The sequence below is a fragment of the Petaurus breviceps genome, unplaced genomic scaffold (assembly GCF_028583685.1).
Source record: "Petaurus breviceps papuanus isolate PSGF00001 unplaced genomic scaffold, PetGlider_PUasm1.0 227, whole genome shotgun sequence".
Taxonomy (NCBI): Eukaryota; Metazoa; Chordata; class Mammalia; order Diprotodontia; family Petauridae; genus Petaurus; species Petaurus breviceps.
Genome location: NW_027185896.1, coordinates 2,772,111 through 2,788,032, shown reverse-complemented (window position 1 = coordinate 2,788,032; position 15,922 = coordinate 2,772,111). Strand labels below are relative to the sequence as shown.

The following is a 15,922-nucleotide window of genomic DNA, read 5'->3' as shown; positions in this document are numbered from 1 at the left end:
CTGAAGCTCAACGGATTTTAAAACATCTCCCAAACTGGAGTGGGTAGTGTCTCTTTGTATTACATTCCTAGACCTTATTACCATTGTATTCAACTACCTCTTTGAGTCCAATTGATTACTATTCCTGCTTTAAGAAGGTTTATTGGGACAACTAGGAGTGGCAGTGAATACAGCATCAGCCCTGGGGTCAGGAGGACCTGAGTTCAAATGCAGCCTCAGACATTTAACACAAAACTAGCCGTGTGACCTTGGGCAAGTCCCCAATTGCCCTATCTTCCCCCTTCAAAAAGAAGCAAAAAAAAGAATGTTCATCATTGGAAAACAGAATTGACACTTGGATAATCCTACTTTTTAACCTATTGGAGCTCTATTTACACATCTATACAATGGAAGGATTGATTGCTAAGTTGATATACTATGTACCTATAAGTCTTCCAGATCTTCCTTAATGCCTTCCTTGAAATCTACCCATATCCTCTTCCATGCTAACTCATCCATTTGTAAAGAATGGGGCAGAAAGTACCAGGGGACAAGGCTTAAATAGAGGTCAGCTGACATGTGTATGAGGTCAAGCCACACAAAATTGCTTCATTGTTTGTTTTATCTCAGCCTTGATTGTCCTGGTTTTTCAGAGCTTCAGGAAAGATAATAGATGTTAAATACAAAGCACAAAGAGACAGGGGATAAAGATGAGTTATGTCTCAGGAGCAGGGGCAAGGAAGGGAGGACAAAAACAAAATACAAACAAAAAAAGCCAACCAACAATAAAATATTCATAGGTTTGTGGAATAATGTTCATGTGCCACTCCTCAAAAGTGGCCAATATAAGGATTATGTTGAAATGAATTCACTAGCATTTTAACTAACATTCTTTGCTTTAGGAAGTGGGAGCAAAGAATGAGGATAGTGACCTTTACCTTGGAGAGGAAATTGGAGAAGCTGCTGACTTTCACCAACTGTATGCCTATAGGCAAATCATTTGCTTTCTCTTAGCTGCGTCTATAAAATGGGGGAGATGGTCATAATTCTAGTACTCATTTTGCAGAATTGTTTGGGGGAAGTGCTAATGTGACATGATTATCATTCATTTTTATGAATGATAAAGAGTTTCTACTTTCATGCAGTGTTTCAATGAGAAAAACAAAAGAATATCCATGTAGCTTGCTAGTTAAATTGAACCCTTGTTTTAATGCAAATGGCAGCAAGAGAAAAGAACATGTCTCCTCCTCTGGTATGAGTGTGTCTATGATAGTGATAAGAATCCTTTGCATTTCACACCAGGAATGTTTGTTTGCTGGGCATAGGGCTTAGAGAAGTTTAAAATCCAGAAGCACTCAACTCTTGAACAAGGGGGTAAGCGATTTCTTTTTTAATAGCAAAAACAATTTTATTTACTGTTTGTAAATACATCGCAAGACGATTTTTTTTTTCAAAAAATACCTTCTCTCAAAAACAAAAACCTGGTCAATAGCCAGAATCTGCTGGTTAATCACGAATTTATTTCCTCTCAAGAGAAATCCATTTGAGGTGCAATGGCAGTACACTACACATATTTGGGAATCAAATCAATGTAAGGTATTGATGACTCCAATTGCTTCAGTTGATCAGAAACCATTTGATTCGAGCTGTCAGTATTCTAATGAAAATGAGATTGGCCTCTAAAAATAGAGCAGGTCTGTTCCTTAATATATAGAATCCTTTAATCAATTGTCTATATATTTATATTATCTAGTATTTCTAGCATATTATCTAGTGTTATCTAGCATATGTTTCTATTACACTTATTTTGACTATATGGTATATAATATGCTCAAAATTCATTATAAATGTTTCTTCTCTGCATATATTTGTATATTATAAAAAAGAAAACTATTTCGAACTTTAAAAATACAGATGATTCTCTATGTGCTGCTAAACACTGTGTCACTGATATGAGTCTCCACTGTTTGTTTATCCTTTGTTTCTCTCTTTTTACATTGTTTTAAAAGGGAAAAAAAATTGATAATTAAAAAAATGTTATTGGCTTTTAGAGAACATATTCCCAACAAGAAGCTTGGTTTTAAGGTTGTTGGGTTTACAAATATTACTATGCAGACAGCAGAAGAATAGGATTATTGTTTCTTATGTTGTAGGCCAGAGTCTCACTTTACTGTGCTCTTTCTGAGTCATCTGACCCGGGAGCACCATAGAAATGCTTAGAGTTCTGAACTGTGGTTAAGTCCAGCAGAATTCTAAAGCAAGGTAAAGAAATAAGAATAATAATGATAATAAATCTGCACTGCCTGTTTTGTTAGCTGCTACAAAGGGTCTATAACTTACTTCTCAAAGTATCACTCTCCCCCCCTTTCTAGATAAAATTCTAGCACATTTCCTCAGTACTCCACAAAGCAGTCCATGCTATTTGAAAACATGAAAAAAATTGGCTTATTCACTTACATGAAACTATCTCCTTCCTTCAGATGCAGAGCTACGGAAGGTATCACATTACCCAATACAGGAGAGTGAGACAGTATTTCAAGAAAACAAGAGTTAAATTTCTTTTTCTCTTCCTGGCAAAGTCCATTTTCATTTTACAAAGCATGAAAATACCAGCATGGATCCTATTCAACCCACACCATTCAAAATTGTTTAAAAATAATGAGCAAAGTCAGAGAATCAATCAGTTCAGTGAATATGCAGTGTACCATAGGCTACTGAGTCATGGAAACATTTGGTTGGTGCTTACATTTTCTTTTATATGAAGCAACAAGGGCAATCAAATCACTTTTCATTAACTACTGGAAAGTGGACATACACTCAGCTTGCTATTTGCAATAATCAAGCATTCCAAGAACCTCATTCTAAACTTTGGTTAAAAATCAATTCACCACGGCAAGAAATGAAAATCAAGGCTGTTGCCGGCAGCTGATCCATGCACATTACAGATGGCAGTGGCAGTCACTTGTGCAAAATAAGGCGCAATTGAGCTCCACATTAACTAAAACAAGAAGAAAAAAGAAATACATTGAAATAAAATTAAAAAAAAAAAAACAAAGGCTCCATTTTGCCCTTGGTACTACAAATACAAGGTATACTGAAGTCAAATTATATGGTAGATGTACGATGTGGGATAAAATATCTTAATGAAAGAAATTGTGGAAGGTAATTTGTTTATATTTCATGATCAAAAATCTATGATTTGAGGGTTTTTTCTTTTCTCCAAAAAGTGAAACAAATTTTAATTAATTTTTTTTCTTCCACTTGATAATTTTATCTTGGAAGGAGAAGGGTATCGCTATTACCATAAGGTTTTTTTGTTTTTTAAACTTGCACAGATTCAACGGCATACTTCAAAATGATGGTGTAACATTTCATATTCACATGTTACATTTAAATAAAGTTTATTTAAAAAATTATATTAAATACAGACTAACAGAATATTCATAATATACTTTACAGAGAAAAATAGCCATGTCTTTATTTTAGAAACATGATTCTTTTAAAAAGTTCTTTGAGATTTTTTTATAAAACATTTTACCCGTGAAGACTTTTTTTTTCCCATCAGACCTGTTTAAAGAAAAGCTTAAAATTTTAAATTCCTTATTTTTTTCTTTTTATAGCTTAAAAAGTGTACACTCTATAAATTCTTTAAAATAACACACAGTATCTTTTGGGATCAAATGGGTCACAGGCTGTTTTTTGTTGTTGTTGTTTTTAAAGTCAGTGGAGACTCCCTGAATCTTTTCTGAAGTGCCTTTTTCTCTGTCTCTGGGGATCAATAGTGCAGATTTACATGGGAATTCAAACCTCCCTCAGTGTTGTAGAGAAGGCAAGGAGGAAGGCAGGCATAATGGCAGGGCACAGCTGCAGTGTCCATAGAGTCTAAAAAAAAATCCCCTAAAAATCATGAAGAGAAGGCGGAACTTGAAACTCCAATGTGGTCCATGCCTTCTCCCAACCACTCCAAAGGTCTCTGATGGATGAACTCTGTTGACCATACAGAGATTCCATAGGAGCTGGCACCTGGCAATTATTTGTTCTCCAAGTTGTAGCAGTGGGCGTCTCCTTTCCCTTTGGCATCATATCCAGGGAGTGGTTGTCCATATTTATCCACACACCAGCAGAAACCTCTCTTTCTTCCTTTGGATGGGCGGCACTGCAGAATAAATCATAGAGGTTAGGAGGGAGGCAGCCACCTCTTCCTATCACCACTACCTTAGAAGTGTCTGACCAACCTCGCCCTGAGCAAAGGACACATCAATATTGAGGTGAAAGGAAAGTAAAGAACTCTGATTCCTGTCTGCAGAGGGCAGGTGTCAGGAGATGTGGGCTCACTATTGATACCTTGAGATCATGAAGCATCATAGTACAAAAATGATGACTCAGAAGATAATATAAACACAAAGGACAATCTCATAAATTCCATGCCTCTAAGCTGTACATATAGCATAGCACACTGTTCACTGTCCACTCAGAAAAAAAAAGAATTTGTATTTTTGGGGAAATAACTGACTATCTGAAATTATTGTGCTCTTTTGCTATAATGGTAAGACTACTGGATTTGGACTCAGAGCACATGGTTCTGAATCCTGGCTCTGCAATTTACTATTTTGGGCAAGCCATTTAATCTCTCTGAAAATTTCTCATTTATTTTCTCATGTAAAAAAAAAATTAGGTGGTTGGATCAGATAGCTTCTGGAGTTTCTTCTAGCTTTAATTCTGTGATCCTAGGAAATAATCCCTTGGCTGGCCTCTAATTGCTCATGCACTGATGTGGTAACAAAAAAAAAAGTTCAAACACTATTTTGATTTTGAAAGCTGAAGTTAGGCAGGCATCTTGTTTACTCAATGTTGTAGCTTCTATTTGTTAAAGGATCTTGCCAATCTGTACATACCTGACCAAAAGTCTCTTTTACAATATTGCTAACGAGAAATCAGAATCCACTTTAGTCCTTTGGCTAAGGGGCAGGATGCTCCCCCCTCAGGCAGTCTATTCCCTTTTGCTTAGCTCAAACTGTTGGGAAGGTTTTCTTTACCAGGACTCTAAAACTCCTTCTCTGCACCTTCTACCCACTGATCTTAGGACAAACCACTGGACAGCCCTAATCCCTTTTCTAAGATGTCAGTCTTTCACATACTTCTCTGAGAACCATGTTCATGTTCATGTTCCCTTTTCTCCTCCTAGTGCAACATGCTCCATTCCTTGTATCAGTTTTCTTTTGAAGCATAAAAGCCTTAGATTTATCTCTTTTCCAACTGCTAGCCCATTAGATCATTACACATATAATTTCCCTTAAATAACGTAGTCCATGCTATGATGATATATGGATGTCTAAACTAAATTGTTCTGAAGGGAGTATATCTTTGTTGCTATTTGTTTCTAATATAATTTTACCTAAGATTTTACAGATGCAAAATTTGGCTTTTTATCAAAATAAAGTATTCCAAAAAAGATAGGAACTGGGAAAGAAAATATAGCTTCACACCAAGAAGGGTGGGGATATAGTGCAGATAGGAAGATCCCTTTCATGACTAATCTATGCATTCTGTTTTGTCTTAGATTGTTTAAGTACTTAGAAAATATGGACTGTTTCATTTACTTTGTTGTAGATGATGCTGATACCTCTGCATACATATATATTAAATTCAATAAAATGCTTCCCTGCCTCATCCTCCCCACCCTCAATGATATTAGCTGTTCTATTGCTTTTTTCAGCTGCATCTGACTCTTTGTGACCCCATTTGGAGTTTTCTTGGCAAAGATACTATTGTTATTTGCCATTTTCTTCTCCAGTTCATTTCACAGATGAAGAAACTGTAGCAAATGGGGTTAAGTGACTTGCCCAGGGTCACATTTGAACTCAGGAAGATGTTTTCCTAACTCTAGGCCCAACACTCTATCCACTGCACCACCTAGCTGCCTATTTTATTAATAATGACAACTTATAAGAGTTCACATTTAAAAACTGATGACATTTTTCCCCTAAAGAAAAAATGTATACTGGATCTCAAGGGCTTGAACCTTTCTTCTTTAGTCAAATTGCCAAAGTCTTGCTTGGAAAATCTAAGATTTAAAACTAACAGGGATTTTAAATATCCAACTTTTAAAATTCAGAATAAAAAAAATGCTGAATGATTTCAAAGGTCACACAAGTGCTAACATTTTCTGATTTTAAAACCAATCCTAGTGAATGATTTTTCCACTATGACAGGAAATACTTCCACATCATTGGAAAGCTCTGAAGGAGTACCAAGAAGAAGGCAGGTTTAAACCAATTAATAGGAAATAAGTAAGAAGAAAAATAATTACAGGGAAGTAAAATATTTCCACATACACATACCCATTCATGATTCTACCCTTGCTGCAATTAGGAAAATCAATGTTTCCTTTTGCCAAAAAATGATTTGTACAGTTAGGGGAGTACATGCTTTTTACTTGCCTGTCTTGGGCATAGTCTAGACAGTCAAGAAAGATTTCTAAATGAATGAATGACTCATAATCTTTTGATAGTAATAATGGAGACATATCACACATTAGTCTTTTCTTAGAGGATCATCAGATTTCTAGACTAGGAGTAACCTCAGAGATCTTTTAGTCCATCCCTCTGTCAAATAATTTTAATATGGCCCAAACTGATTCCATTAGGGAGTTCTATTATATAGATTTACAAAACAGCAAATTCCTACTGCAGATGTATGGAGACTGCTTCCTTCTGCCCCATGGGGCAAAATAAGCTAGCAATGTTTTGGAAAATTGAGCTATTTTCCAACACTAGTATTTGAAATTGTGGTCAACTCACATGTAAAAAAGGATGGCATTTCTCAAGGGAGTCAGCTATCCTTAGTAATGCAAATTAAAATAGTCAGTGGTCATTAGTCAATGACCTTGCTCTCCGCTCCGGACACTAAAATTTTGGCCTCATCCTGGGTGGTATGAATGGTTTATTGATCCAAATGACTGTGATATACAAACTAGAAGTGAGACTAAAACAGTATCAGAAATGAATTTGAGATGTCTTTGTGATGTCAGGCTTTCCTGAATATTAGTGACGAAATGGGGTGAGGGTAGGGAGGAGGAGGAATGGGAAACAAAATTTCATGGAAGCTATCACTTACTTGCTTCTTCTTATAGAATCCTTTCTTGTCACAGTTTGGAATATGAATCCCTCTTGGGCTCAAGACATTCAGAAACTTCAGGTGGTTCAATGTGTCTTCCATTTCTCTGCGGCAAGGCCCCTGTTGGTTATTTGATAAATAGAAAAAAAATGTAATTTCTTTCCCTCTAATACCTTAAAACAAGTTACTAATTTTAAGAAAGCAAAAACTCAGATAGACAATATTTTCACTGATGTAATCCTTTAAATTTCTGTGAAGGCAGGTGCTCTATTGAATCTCTTCTGCCTCATCTTCTCTTCCCTTCTGCCTATCCTGCATTTAGCAGAAAGCCTGGCATGTAGCAGATACTCAAATGTTTGCTAAATGAATAGAAGGGGTTATATAGAGAGTTTTTGCTCCTGAAAAAGTCCCTATGGATTTGATCTTACTATGCTTTCTAGTGGGCTCAGAGATCTCCACTTAAGGATTAGTTATGGATGCTATCTGGTACGTAAGTACCCAAGAAGAGGAACTTTATATATTTACACCCTTGTATAAACACATACACTTTCACTATTACATCTACTTCCCACCTCTGAGAAGAAATTCAAGAAGGATGTTTACTTGTGGTATTATAATAATAAATAATAAAAATAAACAAACTGCCTGCAAGTTTGCAAAGTGTTTCTAGATGCATTATCTCTTTTTATCCTGACAACTCTGAAAGGAGTTTGTTAACATAATTATTATTATTAATTGATAGTAATATTAATAAGCAGGTGATTATTATTATTCCCATTTTAAAGATGAGGAAACTGATTGGAATGGAATTCTAATTAGAATTGTTCTTCCATTGCCTCTTCCTGTCCACATTCTTCCAGTTCTTCAAAGTCTAACTTTAAAGCCAAGTCCTATGACTTAAAGATGTCCACTAAAGATATCCCTGAACCTGGAAACTAGAAAAAAGTCTCTTTCTCTGATCCCTCTGATTCTTATGATGGTCTATATTGTCCCTTAAAGACAAAATTTACATCTTACTGATCCTTGTATACCCTTCAGCACTTATTTTCATGTCTTGTATCTGGCAGGCTCTCAATACGTATTTCCTGGATGAATGAGTATGATGCAGCCATTCAAAAGGGGTCCATGCTAGCTTTCAAAAGACATCACTTCCTTAAGTAGTACCATCATTTAGTAAATCTGTCATGGTAACAATTAGTCTACCACCTGCTTCCCACTCTGCCTTTAAATAGATTTCAGATGGTAGCCTTCCATTTTTATAGATTTCAAATGTAGCTTATCCATCAGAAATGGGCATTATTAATACTCTTTAACAACTAATACCAAAGCTCAACTACAAAGTGTTTATTTTTTCATACACTGTTACATTTCAAATGTTAACATCCAATGTAACTAGTAACAGAAAAAATATTCAGTAATGAACATCTGTCAAGAGACAATAGACAAATTTTCACTGCCTGTTGCCCCCTGAGTGGGGGAGGGGAAAGAGGATAAAGCCAACTCAGAATCCTTACATATTCAGTCTCCTGTTTGGATTCAGAAGAGAAATTCTGTGTGTCTGTGCTTTGTGATTCATACTCCATTTTGTAGCGCTGAGTGTCTTTGGCTTGTCCTTTCCTGATGATGTCTAGTTTGGTGTGGTGTTGATGGAATTTGGAATCAGGTACCCGGGGAACACTGGGGATTGCCTGGTTCTCCATGCTGCTGGTGTTCCGGTCTTCTTCTTCATCACTGGCATTTCCTTGAAAAAGAGCAAACAGAAAAATGGAATATTATAATCTTCATGATTAACTCAAAAGCAAAACTTACAACAATAGTTTCTATTTCATAAGGAGATCTTATTGTTTATTTCAATAGAGAAAAAAAAAAACTACTGGCATTGATTGTTGAGGTATTTAAGAAGCTATATGGCTTAGTAGATAGAAAACTGGCATTGAAGCCAGTACGACCTGAGTTTGAGTTCTGTCTCCAACACTTTTTGGCCCCCTTGTCTTGGGCAAGTCATTTAAACTCTCAGTGCTCTAGATCAGTGGTGTCAAACTCAAATAGAAATGGATCTCTGAAACTACATATTGACTTAGAAAACCATAAATTAGCATTATCTATGTTGCATTATATTTTTATTTATTTTGTTAAACATTTCCCAATTTCATTTAAATACAATTTGCTATACTGGGGAGTTTGAGGGTTGAAAATTTGATGCCTCTGGTCTAGGCTATTGTTGAAGACCATAAGTTGAAAATAAAAATTTCAATTTAAATTGGTAGGAGTTTCCTATATCAAAGAAATAATATGTTTAGATCCTATCCTTATTCTTGAGACTTTTAACATTTATTTAAGAATTCCCTAAAACTACTAGTAATTCCACTTTTAAAAATTATTAAAACTCACATTTTAAAGGGATGTATTTGTTAATTGTAATATCTAACTATAATTAGAGATAAAGGTTATTTTAAAAGCTTACTTTGGGAAAAAAAAGTTTCTTTACACAGCCCGGGGAATTGTTTTACTTTTTGTCATTTTCCACCAGGAGGGGGCAGATATCATATGGGTTATGATGTGATCATTTCCAGAATCTGGACCCAAATCAGAAATCTTTTAGCAACACTACCAATGCAAGTTACCCAAGTAACTAAACACAGAATGCTGTTTCAGAGACCTATTCAATCATCAGATGGATTAGGTGAACTGAATTACCAGCTACAAAATATGATACTTCAAGTATCTCTTGGTATTTCCAAGGTTATAAAGAAACAGCAGGTGGTAGAGAGAGGCTGGGGCTTTCAGTCAGAGTGCCTGAGTTCAAATCCTAACTCTGCTCTATTCATCACCTGGGTGAGAGTGGGCTGGACATATTTAACTTCTTTTAAGACTTCCATTTTTTAGTAGCTTAACTGAATGGAATGGCATAGAGTCCCCTAAGGTTCTCTCTCATTCAAAATCTTATGATGTCTCAGCCTTTAATGGGAAATATTAAATGTCTGATCTCTGTATTTTGAAAGAAATGCTCAAAATAAGTTCTGATTTTAAAATGTAATGTAAATTCCAGGATGTATATATGCACATTATACCACTGTGATTTTCATTGTTATGGGATTACTACTGCAGGCACCATGGTCTAAAGGGAAATCTGTCAGAACTTCCTACTTGTAGATTCTGGGCAGGCAACCAGCACTGAAACCTCTTTGGGGGCCAAAAATAATAACAATATAAAAGAATGACATTCTTTAGACTCAGTATGTTTTTACCACAGGGACCTAATCTGCAAAAAAAAAAAAAAACCCAAAACAAACCAGGACACAAGGTGCCTAGTAATGGCGAGATCTGTCTTAGCTCCAGAAGACAAAGGTTTAAGCCTCCACTTTTTCTTTAGCAGCCTTGTGAAGGTGGGTAGGTCAGTCTCAGCTTCTTTGGGCCTCATATTCTTAATCTGTGAAATGGGGCTAGTATCTATCATACCTAAATCATAGGCTTGCCAGAGTTATTGTAAACTGAAAAGGGCTATATAAATGTGAAGTGTTATTACACAATATTATAATCTATTGTTCTCTGGTCAATGGTATCTAAATCTTTGATTATGTTGTTTGTAGCTTAAGGAGATTTCCTCTGAACTACCATAGGCTGCATCTCTTAAGTACTTGGTTATAATTGTCATCTATATTTTTAATTGTTATTTAAATTTTTTACATGCCTTCTCTCCCTAGGAATGCACAGACCCTGGGCTACTTGGAGGGAGGGGCTACTCTGAATCCTTTATTTCATTATATGAGTGTCCTTAATGTTTAATATGGTGCTTTGCACAGCGCAGGTATCCAATAGATATTTTATTTGACTTCATGTCCTTTCCCCTTACAGGAGGTTAAAAAAAAATTAAGGATGGAAATATTGATTTAGTGGACATGTAAAACATTGTAAAGAAAGAATCCCCCCCCCCCCAAGATCACAAGGCTTCATTGGTTGGCATATTCTTAACATGTAAGCTGTCAATATGAAGTTGAAAAAAAGTGACTTTGGCAATGTGTGATAATATCTGTGTTCTTTTGATAGGGCATATATAGTTACTTTTTTTGATATTTTTCCAGATGGCTTTGAGAAGTCATCTAGATCTTTTTTTTTCTTTTAAACAGTCATAATGCCCATATTTATAACAAACCCCCTACAATCTTTTAAATCTCAATAAAAATCCATTCTGCATTTTTAACCAATTTAAAAAATAAACACATCCATTCAGATACATACTCAATAATTCTATTCTTAACTAGCAATCAATTCCCATCACCAAAAAAGAAAATGACTCATCTTGGTGAACTGGGAGAGCTGGGTTCATACCCTACCTCCTATACTTAGTGATAATATAGTGACTGTGCATAATTGACTTAGCTTCTAAGCCCCCGTTTCTTAATGTGTAAGGTAGTAATGACCATTATAATACCTACCTTGAAGGGCTGTGATAAGAATTAAAATGAGAGAATGTGTGTAAAATGCTTTGTAAACCTTTATGGATTATTTAAACCAGTTATCATCACTCTTATTTGGTCTAGATGAATGATTTCATCTGTTGAGGGCACTTCCAGTGAGTTAATTCCCTTCACCAACACAGAACAGCCAGAGGGCTACACAGAAGCCTAAGGAAGTTGCTGGGGCTGTGACAAGTGACTTGCCCACTCACTATGTGTCATAGGAGGGACTTAGACCTAGGTTTTCCCGACTCAGAAGTCAGCCCTCTATCCACTATTCTGTGTTGCCTCTCCATTTATTATTACCGAATGTAAATCTTCTGTCTCTGCAATAACAAAAAGTCTCAATTCCCCAGTCCCCCATATAGTCAATTACCAAAGCACATTTTTAAGTCACACTGATGTTGATGGTGACTACTACTGGCGTCTGGCTTCATAGGGACAATAATTACAGTAAAGAGAATTATGATCGAGGACTTGGAATTCAGCAAAAAATCTGCCAGCTCCATTAAAAACAAATTAAATAATCAAATAAATAAAGACAAGCTAGTCCCGACAGCCCCACTGCGTGTTTGCAGCGGCTCAGGGACCTGCCAGCAGTACATCTTTCTTAGCCTTCTCCTCAGTGCCTCCTTCAAGTTCATCCGGATTCTCCTCCTCTCCCTCACCCCCGCCCCCCTCCCTGCCGCGCGCACCCGTCTTCCCCTCCCCCACCCGTGCAGCAAATTGGAGAATGGAAACGCTTATTGAGCTGGTTCTCACTCCACTCTCTCTCTACCTCGCCCTTCCCCCCACCAGAGGTAGTGTAATTGGTTTTGCAGCTAAACCAGGAAGGAGGAGCACATTTTAAGTCTCAGGCGGCTTTCCTGAGCCAGGGCCGTCCCCCCCCCCCCCCCCCCTGCCCTCTGCACCCCTCCCCCACCTCATGCTACTAGGAGGATGCTTCCCTGAAAGTTGGAGGTTTTCGGGTGAGTACTGTGAATAGCCTTCTCCGTGGATTCAAACTCACCCCAGGTACATGCACCTCAGACGCCCCAACAGTTTGTGCTTTTCATCTGCACTTGCTTTGGGAGTGTTTCTTCCCCCCACCCACCATTCCCCTTTTCCTTCCCCCTGCATCCTTTTTTCCTGGTGAGCAGCTTCTAAGAAAGTTGTTGGCGTTGATCATGAGCCCCCTCCCCCGAAAAATCAGTACCCCGTTTCATGCCCAGATCTCCCCCCACCTAGCAGGAGGACAGCCTGGCATCATCAGAATCCTGAATTGAGATTCCCAACCTCTGCATCTAGTTCTCTACTGAAACTTGAGCCAAGTTCATTAATCAGTTTCCTCTGCTGTAAAACGAACAGGTTGTACAGGACGCCGTCTTAACGTCTCTTTTTAAGACATCGCTACACTTTTGCAGACACAAGGTAAAGCCTCTTGCCCCAGGTTCACTTTCCTCCATCCCACCTCAGACCCTCTTACCTGTAGCATGGGGTCCTTGCATCAGGAACGCCTTCAGTTTGCTGGCGGTCACATTGGTACAGAGGCCCCGGCCGTCTAAGAGCGCCTGCAAGGGTCTGGGCTCTCCAGGCTGGGGCTGGCAACTAAGACCCGCTCCACAGCGCTCAGTGTACACGCCGCACGGATTGCCCTCCTGCAAGGCGCAGGTCAGGCAGCATCCGCAGCCCGGCTCGCGCACCAGCTCAGCGCAGTCTGGCACCAGCGGCTTGCACTGCTCCAGAGCCCGCGTGTCGCATGGCTCGCAGCGGACCACCGGCCCCACGGCCACCGCCAGCCGGCTCAGCAGCGCTAGTGCAGCTGCTGCCGCTGCCCAGAGCAAGTAAAGCTTGGACACCATAGCAACCGGCAGAGGGGAGGGCTAAAGGCAGCACTGTAGAGGCGGCAACGAGAGAAGGAGCGAGGGAAAGAGAGAGAAAGAGAGAGAGGAGGGACAAGGGGGAGGGTGGGAAATAGACGGACACACAATACACCCCCTAAACCTGGGAGAGAGCAAGGGTCTCTTTGCAGGAACTCCTCCGCAACTCTTCCTCTATAATAATCGTGTTATATACTGATACAATAAGACCAGTAGTAAAAAGCTAATTTTGGTTTCAACTTCTCAAGTTACAATCAGCCCTTTAAACCTCTTACTAAATCTGTTCTACAAACTACCTCCTTCCCACTGTTTCCCTCCCCAATAGGGGGGAATTAAAAAAAAAAATACCTCAAGAAATATATAATCTCGAGTCAGAAGATCTGCTACGAAACTGAGTGCTGATAAAAGAAAAAGATGCTATTTTAAAAGGAAATAAAATAAGGAAACAATGTTCCCTATTTTATTCTGTTTGCAAGCTCCTGCTCCTGTAACTCTTTCCTCCCATCTGTTCTCTCATTCAGCTGAAGTCTTGCCTATATAGAGACCCAACCTAGGACACGCCCCGGAACATGAATAATGAATAACTTGAAGCTCATGCTAAAGGGGAGTGACTAAGAAACTCAGGTTTTGGTTCAGAAAGTCCTACAACCCAGGGCTGGGCGCTTCATTTGAGTTCAAGTGCGTTTCTTAGAAACTCTCCTTTAAGGAGATGCACGGGATGAATCTTTTAAAGATGCATCATGTGTCTCTTGTTTCAAGGAAAAAGTTTCTCAATATTTCTTCTTTTTTGGCACCGTGAGGTATATTACACGAGGACTTGATGGGAGTTGCCCTTCTGGATTTCCATCTTCCAGCCTATGCACTTTGGCATTCAGTTAAAGCACAGACAACCTGGGAGGCGTGTGGCGTGTGCCCTCGCAACACACGCACCCTCGCGCACGCATACACACATACATGCACATACACGCATGGAGGGAGCTTTCCAGCAAATATTTTGGAAAGAATTCACATTTCACATGACATGCAATTCGTTGACAAAAATTGGAAAAAATCTGACGTTCCCCCCCTTTTCCGCACCACACCCCTCTTCCCGTGTTTCCAGCTCTCTCTGTGTCCCCAGCACTTCCACATGGCACTGTGGTTCTAACTGACATTCGCCTTCCCTCCTAGCTTTCTTTAGCTCTAAGACAGAACTCTTTGTTAAACTGAACGGAAAGAGGAGCAGCTAGGCAAGGGAAGAAGGTACTGGCGACAGACCCGAAGCGTATCCCGACAAATAATTAGAAAAGTATTATTTATTATTATTTGCATACTTGACATTTTGGATGAATATACATTTACTTTAAAATCCTCTAACTAGAAAAATAATTTAAAAAAAATCTCTTTTGACTGAATAATATGTATTTTTGCTACTGTTACTTTAAAAAAAAGACAGCATGTGAAGGAAGGAAACAAGGGTCTTCTGCAGGGTCCTAATGATCTAATGCAATTGCTGATTAAATCAATATTAATTAATGTTGACACTTAGACAAGCAGAGAAATCATTTGAATATGCATATATGACCTGCTTTCAGATCGAGAAATGTGCAAATAAATGAAAATATTCTTTTCTCACTTGTCTTGCTCCCAAATCTCAAGGAAGTGATTTATTATTTTTAGTGCTAGGAAGGGAAAATAGAAGTCAATTGAACTTAGTTTGCAAGCATTTTCTTATATGCACAAATCAGATCCTCTTTGTTACCTCATGTAAGTTGTGCTTCATTTATTTTTAAAAGGAAAGCGACATTAATTATACTAGGTAATTAACAATTAAATAGTTCCCATCCTAGCCCTTTAAATCATATTATTTTTGAAATTCTAATTTCTAAATGCCACTTTCTTGTTCTTTACTCATTCTTCTCTAATGTTTTGAAACAGAACCTGAGTGCAATTCAAATTTGTCAGTAAATTTTTTTAAATGCCATCTATAAATGTTGCAAATGAGAAAACCCATTTTTAAACTGTTTAGATAACTCACAACTAATTTCTTTCCTAGCATAAAGGATGATTTACTAACTTCTTTGTCTTCTTATTCATTTCCCCAATTCACCAAGAGAGGTCGCTGACTGTCCAGGATTAAATTTGCAAATTTAAGATTTGATGGAGTTCATTTACAAAGAGGTTATTGATCCATGGTTCAAAACGAAGTGAATTTTATGTAGAAATTGTTGTGGGGAGACTTTTATTACTATTTTAATACCTTATACATTATTATTTTTAAATATGTTGGGGGCTAAATTGGATGTTTTAGATAGAAAGGATAACCAGAAATTTGGTCCTTAGGAAACATGAAATCACCCCATGCCTCTTTCTAAACCTGCAAGAAGCAGTTAACTATAGGAAAAAAAAAAGCAAGCAAAAAAAAAAAAAATGTATTCAGTTCAGAAGAGCAAACACCATTTAGATTACCTTCTTTCTATGTGAAACAAAGATGTAAAGGAACTTTCATTAAAAACAAAAAAGGGGGTGACC

At 37.9% G+C, this 15,922-nt stretch overlaps 1 protein-coding gene across 1 annotated transcript; it reads right to left on the bottom strand.

Moving 5' to 3' along the window:
- Positions 1-1,361: 1,361 nt before the first annotated feature.
- IGFBP3 (insulin like growth factor binding protein 3) lies at positions 1,362-13,956 on the bottom strand. The gene is made up of 4 exons (XM_069095454.1): positions 13,018-13,956; positions 8,610-8,836; positions 7,096-7,215; positions 1,362-4,135 (listed from the first exon to the last, which is right to left on the bottom strand). Exons 1-4 carry the CDS (start codon positions 13,391-13,393, stop codon positions 4,010-4,012), a joined length of 849 nt encoding a protein of 282 aa, XP_068951555.1. The 5' UTR covers positions 13,394-13,956; the 3' UTR covers positions 1,362-4,009.
- Positions 13,957-15,922: the final 1,966 nt, after the last annotated feature.